Source organism: Halichondria panicea, chromosome 2 (genome assembly GCF_963675165.1).
Source record: "Halichondria panicea chromosome 2, odHalPani1.1, whole genome shotgun sequence".
Classification (NCBI taxonomy): Eukaryota; Metazoa; Porifera; class Demospongiae; order Suberitida; family Halichondriidae; genus Halichondria; species Halichondria panicea.
In genome coordinates this window covers 6104016-6114540 of record NC_087378.1, presented here as the reverse complement: position 1 = coordinate 6114540, position 10525 = coordinate 6104016, and the positions used below count along the sequence as shown (strand labels likewise).

General features: G+C 41.5%; 2 protein-coding genes across 2 annotated transcripts; both read left to right on the top strand.

Moving 5' to 3' along the window:
• Nucleotides 1-4792: 4792 nt before the first annotated feature.
• On the top strand, nt 4793-7365 carry LOC135331457 (protein phosphatase 1 regulatory subunit 16A-like). Its single transcript, XM_064526630.1, has 2 exons — nt 4793-4876; nt 4956-7365. The coding sequence occupies exon 2, from the start codon at nt 6327-6329 to the stop codon at nt 7311-7313; it is 987 nt and encodes a 328-aa protein (XP_064382700.1). The 5' UTR covers nt 4793-4876; nt 4956-6326; the 3' UTR covers nt 7314-7365.
• Nucleotides 7366-8115: 750 nt separating this feature from the next.
• Nucleotides 8116-9233, top strand: LOC135331459 (protein phosphatase 1 regulatory subunit 16A-like). Its single transcript, XM_064526632.1, has one exon. It carries the CDS (start codon nt 8187-8189, stop codon nt 9171-9173), a length of 987 nt encoding a protein of 328 aa, XP_064382702.1. The 5' UTR covers nt 8116-8186; the 3' UTR covers nt 9174-9233.
• Nucleotides 9234-10525: the final 1292 nt, after the last annotated feature.

Genomic DNA, 10525 nt, shown 5'->3' with positions numbered 1-10525 from the left:
AAAGATTTTACAAAGTTCTTGTTGGACTAGGGGTCCAGAGAAACATAGGTGTTCTGATTCAATGCCTGGGGCCTTGTCTCTCTTGTTGCCGTGGCTATGTCCAGTGGTGTGAACACGATGTTACCACCACGGGAGGTTTCAAGAAGAGCACGAAAGCTACCCATTACTTTATCATTATTACGATTATCAAACAGCCTGCTGTGCCCGGGGGTGCCAAGAGATTCGAAGTAGTTTGCCCAGCCATCCAGGAGGGTATCACCAGAGTATGAGGTGCCCCTAAATACAATCCTACCAGGACTAGAAGATGAAGATGAGCCATAGAATCTTTTGATATCTCTGAAAAGCTTTTTTGAGTCCTTGTTGAAATTGAGGAGGTAATCTTCTTTGATGGATTGATGATGCGCAGAGCAGTTTTCTAAATAAGCACTTCTTTGATTTGTGTTTGTTGGGGACTGCGGCTTGCCAGCTGATTTCCAGCGACAGAATGTCAGTTCTAAATCCAAGTGAGCTGATTTGAGTGCAGCAGACCAGCCAGGGAGAATGTGTTTTGCATATTTTCTTGCTCTGCTTGATGTTTCTTTCCTTAAATTTGTCAGGTTGGAGTCTAGTACAGTTGGAGAGGACAACTTACTGACAGCAAACTCGAGTGGTGCTGTGTATCTCTCTTTCAACTCAGAACGGGACAGCTTGGACCAGTTTGCCCGAACAACTGAGCCACCAGCAGAGGACCGGTTTACGATGGGCAGTGTTGCCAGGGTACCTTAGCTGAGAGAGGGAGGTGGTCAGAAGTGTTTAGAGGCGATTCATCCAAGGCGTCCAGGAAGCGATTGTGGCAGAGGATATGGTCTATGGTAGATATGGCCTCACAGACGTATGTGTGAGTGTTTTGTGGAGAGCCGAGGTGCAGATGCACAGAAACGAAGTTCCACCGAGCAAGGTAGCGGAGAAGTATCGGCGAAGTATCCTGTCTTGTTTGTTAGGAGGTTCATAGACACCAGGGTCTGCATTTATGTCCACCAGGATAATGACCTCGTTATCAAAACCTATAAGCAAGTCTAGGTGATCAAGGCATTCCTTAAATTCATCAGTGCAACCTAACCTAGAGGGTCCAAGGAAACAAATAGGGAGAGGTTGGGTATGCAGCCGCATCCCTACTATACGGTGCGATTGAGAGGTATCAAACTTAACTGAATTTTGTAGAGGATGGCGACTCCTCCCTGCCCTCTTAGATAATGAGGGCGACATCATACCAGGTCCTCCGGGATAGGTGAAGAGGATGAGATGCATGAGAAATCTGTTGACAGGGAGGAGAGGTAGTAAGCATGGAGCCAGTGCTCAGAAGTAGCAAATATGTCATGATTGTTAAGCATATAATCAGTGTTTGATTTGAAGCCTCTTATATTATAAACAGCCAATTCCAGAATAGAGTTCAATTGTGTGGAGGGTGCGTTGTGAGGGGGGGTTAATCCATTCTCTCTAGCTCCGTGAAGGGGAGGGGGGGCCTTTCTAAAAAAGGTAGTTTTCCGGGTGGGATGGCAGACCGGGGAATCTCTGGGTTATCAGCGGAGGAGGACTGGAGTACAGATAGATCTATAGCCCTTTCACTGGGGACCTCAGAGGGGGCAACCTGCTCTGGGGGAGGCATGGTATCCTGTTCTGGGGGGGGGGGGGGGGACACTGGAGTCACAGTACCCCTCTCAGGGGAGGGTGAACGGGTGCCAGATCTGAATGCTTAGAGAGCAGCCGCCAATGTGGAGGGCAATCCAGGGAGTCCCACTTGTTCTCGACCACGGAGAGGATCTCTGGAGGAGCTAGAATGGTAAACCACCATTTCCTTTTACCCATAATTTTACACTTTTCCAGATGAGCCATCTTCATGGGGGAGCGTTAAAGTAATTGCTGAGTCATCAGGGCAGGCAAACTTTGTGTACTACGCCCTCCCCTTGGGTGGCCTCCATGAGCGATATCTTATCTGACAATTGCTCGATTGCAGACACAAGTGGATTGACGAGAGCACTACTGATAGATGGACGGGCTGAATTATGGCAGCGAAATGGAGCAGTATAGGCTTCTTCTTCTGAGAGACCAGCGCACAACGAGTGGGACCAATTCTCACATAAGTTGCAACACAAACCGTATGCATGTGCCTTCCGTCATCTTGGGTTGAGCCACGTTCATTGCCTGAAAATCCTTTTCTTGGACAGTACGGGAGGGGTTTGTGTTCCCTGAGAAGGGGGTTTGTTTGGCACAGGAAGTTTCTTCTTTGATCGGATCCCCCCAGGTTTCAATTTCTGGGCCCCACCTTACCCACGTGACCAAGTCCATGTTTAACCGCGGCGTGGAAGACAGTGGGTCCCACGAAACATGGAAGAGCCACAGGCTGGACACTAATATGAAGTCGTGGGCCTGTGGTGTGTCTAAAAGTATAGTAAAAAGGATTATGAACAGTACAGCTTCCCAGGTCGAGTTTTCGCCTTTATAACGGTTAGGTGAACAACCAGCCGGCCCTTCACTGGAGAGCTCTTTTCTGCCAGATCAGTGAACACCAACGTACTATGGGAGGTGATCACCGCCAAAATTAGCAGTAAAAAAAATGATGCTGTTTTTTTTACAGGGGGTTTTAAAAAAATGGTGCTGTTTTAAAATGATGCTGTTTTTTTTTAGAGGGTTTTATGTTCCTTTTTGCAGAGAGGTGTAGATCTATTTTGTAGAGAGTTTGTTGTATTTCAGAGAGCAATGCAGAACCAGAGCAACAACGATGGGCAGACACTGTACATGCACTGAGTGAGATCTTCTTTCTTGCCTCCACCATGTGGAGGCAAAAAAGAAGGACATTCTCCACATGGCTTTGCTAAGAGAGCTAGAGATGGAAGACAATAACACCCTCGACCTCAGGCAGCAGGTAGTTGAAAGCACAAAGCTGCTGCTAAAGACTTTTGACAGACTCGAGTGCAAGAGCAAGGGGGAGGGTAGGTCAAGCTCAAGTGCCTTGGCGGTGCCGTCTATGCCGACTAGCTCTAGCTCTACGTCTGCTTCCCAAACCCAAAGTGCCTTAAAGTTGGAGATGAACAAACTCTTTAATTGGAGCAATCCTGAGGTGGAGGGTGTCTTTGTCTTCCATCTCTAGCTCTCTTAGCAAAGCCATGTGGGAGAATGTCCTTCTTTTTTGCCTCCACCTGTGCTTAAAAGTGGAGGTAAGAAAGAAGATCTCACTCAGTGCATGTACAGTGTCACAATTTTTTACTGTAAAAAAACAGCACCATTTTTTAAAACCGGCTCTGTAAAAAAACAGCATCATTTTAAAACCCTCTGTAAAAAAAACAGCATCATTTTAAAACAACACCATTTTTTTAAAACCCTCTGTAAAAAAACAGCATCATTTTTAAAAACACACCTCTGTAAAAAAACAGCATCATTTTTTAAAACACCTCTGTAAAAAAAAACAGTACCATTTTTTTAAAACCATCTGTAAAAAAAACAGCATTATTTTAAAACAGCACCATTTTTTAAAACCCTCTGTAAAAAAACAGCATCATTTTTTAAAAGACACCTCTGTAAAAAAACAGCATCATTTTTTTACTGCTAATTTTGGCGGTGATCACCTCCCATAACAACCCGATATTCGTGCACAAGGTTTCCGGAACAACCACTAAGATGCATTTTTTAATGTAAGGGTAGCCTCGAGACCAGCCGTTCGTAACGAACGGCTAGTCGAGGCTAATGTAAGGCCAGTGTTCGTCAATGTCTTGTTTCTGGTTTGGAAATCACCTTACCACTAGTGAGGGAGGGAGGTTATCATTATTCATTATTATGCCTCGAGGCGTAGCCGCACGAGGGATACGGTAAAGCTGACTGTGTGTGTGTCTGTCTGTGTGTGTGTGTGTGTATTCCAGCTATAACTGCTCAACGGTTACAATGCGACGAAAACTAACAGCTTCTATAGGCTTCTAGCCACGTTCTCTTGGATTTTGATTCGTGGATTAGCAAACTAAAGCTTCTTTCTCGAGTTATGGCTAGTTTGACTCACATTGAAGGCTGTTGCAGTCTCTTCAGAATCTTTCATAGCATCATCTGTCCGCACAAACTTTCTATTCAACATATGAGTTAGCCTTGCACTAAAGCGCTAGCTTTTTGTTAGCTACAATACTCAGAAAATATCTGTTAAAACAGCTAGCTAGCAGTACAGTAGCCATTTGTAAAATTGATCTCTTTGGACACACCCTTTAATTATTCCTGTGGATGTAATGCGCATGCGCGCTCATTCCCCATGTGTGAGAAAATAATATCCAAGATCCAGATCCAGATCCTCCTGGCAGAATCATCTTTGTCTTGAGGGCCTGGTAAGCCACAAAACACTACCATATAACAATATAGATAACAATATGCATGTACACAGGTCTTTTCTTCTTAGATATTATATACACTGAACTACAGATCCTGGAAGAATCAATTTTCTTCTTTCTTGATGTCCTGGTAAGCCACATAATACAAAAAATAATAACTTACAATAGATGCATGTAAATAAGTCTTTTCTTCTCAGTGACTTTATATAGATAAGCTAACTTTAATATAAAATTCATTATAGATAACACTCTAATACTTTTGAGCGAAAGCAAAAACATGGCGAGAGGCATTAGCACAGCGCCAGCTTGAACACTAGTTGTGACATCACTTGTAAGACCCCATTTCCTGTTAATTAAAATAACCACACTGGATATACAATAAAACCACAAATATAAAAAAGGAAAATCTTACCTAATCTATGCTTTAATCTTTATCATGTGACACACCCACAAGTAGGTGTGGCTAATGAAAATAATGGAGTGATGTCATAATAATGAGTTTTTTGATGAGGCAGTGAAATTTGAGGAGGGAGGTAAGACATTGATTAACATTGGCCTAAGGGTCTTCTACATTTACCCTAAAGCTAGTAACCGTTCAGGATATGCCTACAGGAGACACGAGCAAGTTAAAAAGAAGAATACGAACACAGGGTCAGAGAGATCGAGCAGGGAGTCTTCATACCCCTAGTCCTCTCAACCTGGGGAGGAACGGGCGAGGAAGAAGTAACCTTCTAATGACAGATAGCATCAAATGACAGATAGCATCAAAGAAACAGAATCCCTACCCAGCTGTAATGGGATGGCTTAGATGCAGGCTATCATTTGCATCCATTCGCTCCTCAATCATGTGCATTCGAGCGTCTCTATGAGCCTCTTTGCATAAACCAGTCTACACGGACAATAATATTATCACTCTTGTATCTCAGGAGGGGCGTGTTCCCCCCTGAATACATAATCATCATACAGAGGCGGTTCGACACACATCATCTTGACGCCTTCAGTCATGTGATAACTATAGACCTTTATAGAACTCCTTTGAGGTCAAAGGTGAGAATGTAAAAGCTTATAGAGAACACCATAGATAGTAAAGGAAAGGGATTGGAAACCCATTACATCATACGGCTCAATTCTACTTACTAATCTTAACCTCGATTACAGGCCCTTCATTGCGGCGTAAATTTGAGGCCACATTGATATTTGAGCATTCAAGATCTACATGTAAACCGACGACAAAAATTTTATTATCTTACTGAACTCCCTTTGTGAGTCTTGACACTAATCATAAGTGTATACTGTACTCTAAGGAATGTGTATATAGTGGTTGCAGAGAGAATGAACAACAGTGTATACCCACAAGCAAAAATAAACACGTACATGTATATTTAATATGAGGTGAGGTTACTATGTGTCTTATGGCTGATATTGTTGAATTCATATCTTCCTAGATGCTTTTGTTTTGTTGAGAGAGAGTGGGATCTGGTTGAGGAGGACTTGCACCTTTTCTTACGAGCTTTTTGCTTCACATCCTAAAAAGACAATTAATGATAATTGTAAATCACGATTGGATGCCCTGATCACTCCAAAATCATTTGCATACCACATTTTAGCATGAGTAATACAATAATTATTATAAGCAATAGAGCTTCTGCAAACAACTCACCCCAATCAGATTTTACTGTGTGTGTTAGTGCATGGGCGGTATATAGGACAAGTTTTCTCGGAGAATAGAATTTTTTTGGAAAAGCAGTGTAGGGAAGGTGAGAGGGCGATGGGAGTGTTCCTAGGCCACTTCTTGCAGTGTCTCTGTACAGCCTGCAGAACAGTGGAACATCGAAGGTGCCTAATGGCAGAGCTCTGACTGCTTGCGCATGCACAAAATTATTGCTGTACATTGTACTTCCTGACCACTGCAATTATAAAAACGGCTCTTCTTTCGCAGCAAACATCTATCTGAACAACAATAAATTATTTTGAAAACATAAAATGTCTTCCACTGACTCAAAGACAAAAAGAATTAGCCTTGAAAGGCTGAACAAGAGGAGAATGAGCCTCCCAGTTCTCTTAACATTTGAGTCACTGGTCCCAGTCAAAGAAAATAAGACCAAGAAAGGAGTACACTTTCCTCTAGGAGTGTTAATGCAGCAAGCAGTCACTAATGGAGACCTAAAAGAAATCAAGCAATTGGTGAAAGACTTTGGACCTGAGGCTATGAATGAAAAAGAACCCAGTGGCCTTCCTCCAGTCATGAGAGCCATTTTCGAAGGGCAGCTCGACTCCCTGCAAATGCTAATTAATGCTGGAGCAGATGTCTCAGTCCGTGATCCAGAAGACTGGAACGTACTCCATGTTGCAGCTGCAATGGACGATTACAAAGCAGCCGAGCTGATAATCTGCTCTTGCAAAAATATTGACACAATGTTACACTCAGAGAACATGGCTGGGGAGAGACCTATCGATCTCGCTGAGAACATTGAAATGGCAAGACTACTACTAGATGCTAACTTGACACACTTCAGAAGAGAATTAGAAAATCAAGTGACCAAATTATCCACAGCTGATTCATCGATTGAAAGTGAAGATTCTGTGATCCAGCTCGTTCAAGACTACTACAGAAAGCACAATGAATGTCACTCTTTGAACACTTTCCTAAAGAACAATACTCCATATTGCTCACTACTGCATCTAGCAGCTACAAAGAACTATGCAAAATTAGCAGAGCTTGTATGTGCATCGCATCTGATATCGACTGAAACTCAAGACAAGAATGGCTGGACTCCTCTACATGTGGCCACATATTTCAACAACATCGAAGTGGTCCTAGTACTGATTGGACACAAAGCGAACACTAATGCACTCACTAACTCATTCGAGAAGGCTGCTGACCTCAGTCATCACGAACTTATTCTGTCAGTATTGAGCACTCGCACACTTCCTTATAATCACATGAATTCTCTCATTTCAACTCAGTAATAATTATTTATTTTTCACCTGTTTGTGTATTTCTTTGTGTTTGTACAATGTGATTTCATACAAATGGTAATTTCATACAAATGAAGAATGGCGAGACTATAAGCTACCTATAGTTTAATTGAGTATTTGAAGGTTATTCAGAGGCATACTCATAGCCTAGTGGCCTGCTAGTGCTGAAAGCCTGAAAGTCATAATTATTGTGGTTGGTTTAAATCATAATGGTTTAATTGTTTTGCCTGGCATATTGACAAAGTAGATGTGTTGATCAGCTAGTTTTCTAATGTGGCAGCATAGACGCTAGTATCTAAGTATCTATGGTGTCAGTGCAGCAGAGAAGGGAGGACACAATTAACCTTAGCCACTAATAATTACAATATTATTATGACATTTTACTTCATCCTTTTTTTCTTTAATACTCCGTATTAAACTGTAACAGAGAGAAAATCGTTCAAAGAATTTAGGTTATAATTAGTACCTAAGGTTAACTGACAGTGCAGATTCAGTGCTAAGTACATATCCTGGCGAGACTCAGAGGAGGTGGGAAGCACTTGACCTTATAGTTAATTAAGGTCATTAATTGCTACCTTCTCTCTTCCGCTTTTGAGCAAAATTGGCGAAAATAAACCCAACTGAAAAATAAAGTTTTAAGCTTAGGCCCTACAGACACTAAAAACTCGGCTAGAAGAAGAGTATAGTACTATTTATGTACAAGAAAACCAATAATTATTAGTTAATTAGTGCTTCTGGCAAATATGGGAGTGGTTAGCAAGTCTACTTCCTGACCACTGCAATTATAAAAAGGGCTCTTTTGCTGCAGTCAACACATCTGAACAACAATTCTGAAAACAGAAAAAGCCAAACTAATATATAGAAATGTCTTCCACTGACTCAAAGACAAGAAGAATTAGCCTTGAAAGGCTAAACAAGAGGAGAATGAGCCTCCCAGTTCTCTCAACATCTGAGTCACTGGTCCCAGTCGAAGAAAAGAAGACCAAGAAAGGAGTACACTTTCCTCTAGGAGTGTTAATGCAGCAAGCAGTCACTAATGGAGATCTAAAAGAAATCAAGCAATTGGTGAAAGACTTTGGGCCTGAGGCTATGAATGAGAAAGAACCCAGTGGCCTTCCTCCAGTCATGAGAGCCATTTTCGAAGGGCAGCTCGACTCCCTGCAAATGCTAATTAATGCTGGAGCAGATGTCTCAGTTCGTGATCCAGAAGACTGGAACGTACTCCATGTTGCAGCTGCAATGGACGATTACGAAGCAGCCGAGCTGATAATCTGCTCTTGCAAAGATATTGACACAATGTTGCACTCAGAGAACATGGCTGGGGAGAGACCTATCGATCTCGCTGAGAACATTGAAATGGCAAGGCTACTACTAGATGCTAACTTAACACGCTTCAGAAGAGAATTGGAAAATCAAGTGACCAAATCATCCACAACTGATTCATCGATTGAAAGTGAAGATTCTGTGATCCAGCTCGTTCAAGACTACTACAGAAAGCACAATGAATGTCACTCTTTGAACACTTTCCTAAAGAACAATACTCCATATTGCTCACTACTGCATCTAGCAGCTACAAAGAACTATGCAAAATTAACAGAGCTTGTATGTGCATCGCATCTGATATCGACTGAAACTCGAGACAAGAATGGCTGGACTCCTCTACATGTGGCCACATATTTCAACAACATCGAAGTGGTCCTAGTACTGATTGGACACAAAGCGAACACTAATGCACTCACTAACTCATTCGAGAAAGCTACAGACCTCAGTCATCACGAACTTATTCTGTCAGTATTGAGCACTCGCACACATCATCATAATCACATGAATTCTCTCATTGCAACTCTGTAATAATTGTTTACTTTTCACCTGTTTGTGTGTTTGTAATGTGATTTGAAACGTTTAAAAATGGCACATTAAAAAGACTATAGGTAATTCATCTACTCCTGCTGCTAGTAATTTAATTTAAGTTATTACTCAGCGGCATGTCCATAGCCTGCTATACACTAAGGGTGTTTACAACAACGTTTGACATAAATTATTATCAATAGAGAAACAGATAGAAACATTATTACGTAAATGTGCAGTCAGAATCATCGACTTTTCTAAGATCTGATAGTCTTGTGAGCAGTGTGGTCCAATGTTACATCATCATGCATTTGCACATTTAAAGTTTCCAAGGGCGTAGTTATTAAGTTAAAATTATTATGATGAGAGATATCTGTCTAAGTTTGATACTTCAAATAAACTCTTTGGCCCTGATTAAACAAACCATGCACAGTGACGTGAAATTGCTAATCTATTTAGTGACGTTTAATTGGCTCTACATGCATTTCTCCAAAATTAGCAAACACTAAGTAGATCTAAAGCGGATGTGACCGATTTATAAATACATAAATTAATGTTTGGCTGACTACGTGAACAAACTTAGTAACTGACACAACACTCGAAAGAACAACCAAATCAGCAATTACGTCACCTTGGTGATACACTTTAGACAAAAATTGATTTGGCAGATTGCAGTTGTTATGGACGATCAAGATGTGTTTTTTCCTCATACGGCGTGTGTACACATTACACATTCAGATGGTGTGGGTTTTCCTTGCACAAAGTGCATGTGTGTTGCTCTTATCAACTAATGCACCGTCCCTTTGTGCATGGGCATTACAAAGGTGGTATATATGTGAGAGGGTTTGAGCAACATCTTAACTATGGGGAGGTGCCAATATTCTGCTCGCCACCCAGAGTCAATCATATACTAAGTTCTAGCTTCCACTGATTCTAAAAATGTGCAGGGATCTATATATACCATTACTTCCACACAAGAAACTCAAAACTTACGTAAAACTAGATGGTAAAACTGTGTGTATGACCTCAGAGTACAAGAGTACAGTTAAGGGTTTATATTTTGGATTGTTTGGGCACCTGTTTTAGAAAGAGGATGCTATGGCAGGAACAGTGCATTAACCTGCCTTCATGAATACCGAGTAATGCATGCACCTAGACTACCAGTGAGACGCATGAATGTCATTAACATTCATAATTATAATTATTATGTGCACAATGCTCACAGTGTTGTACTGAAGGATACTAGTCTTGTATAGTGATACTAATTGACTCCGCACCTGTCTCGAGCTCTCTACAATAGTAAAATGAGTCACTAAAAGGATTGCATACCCCATAATTGAATGATTACATTGGGT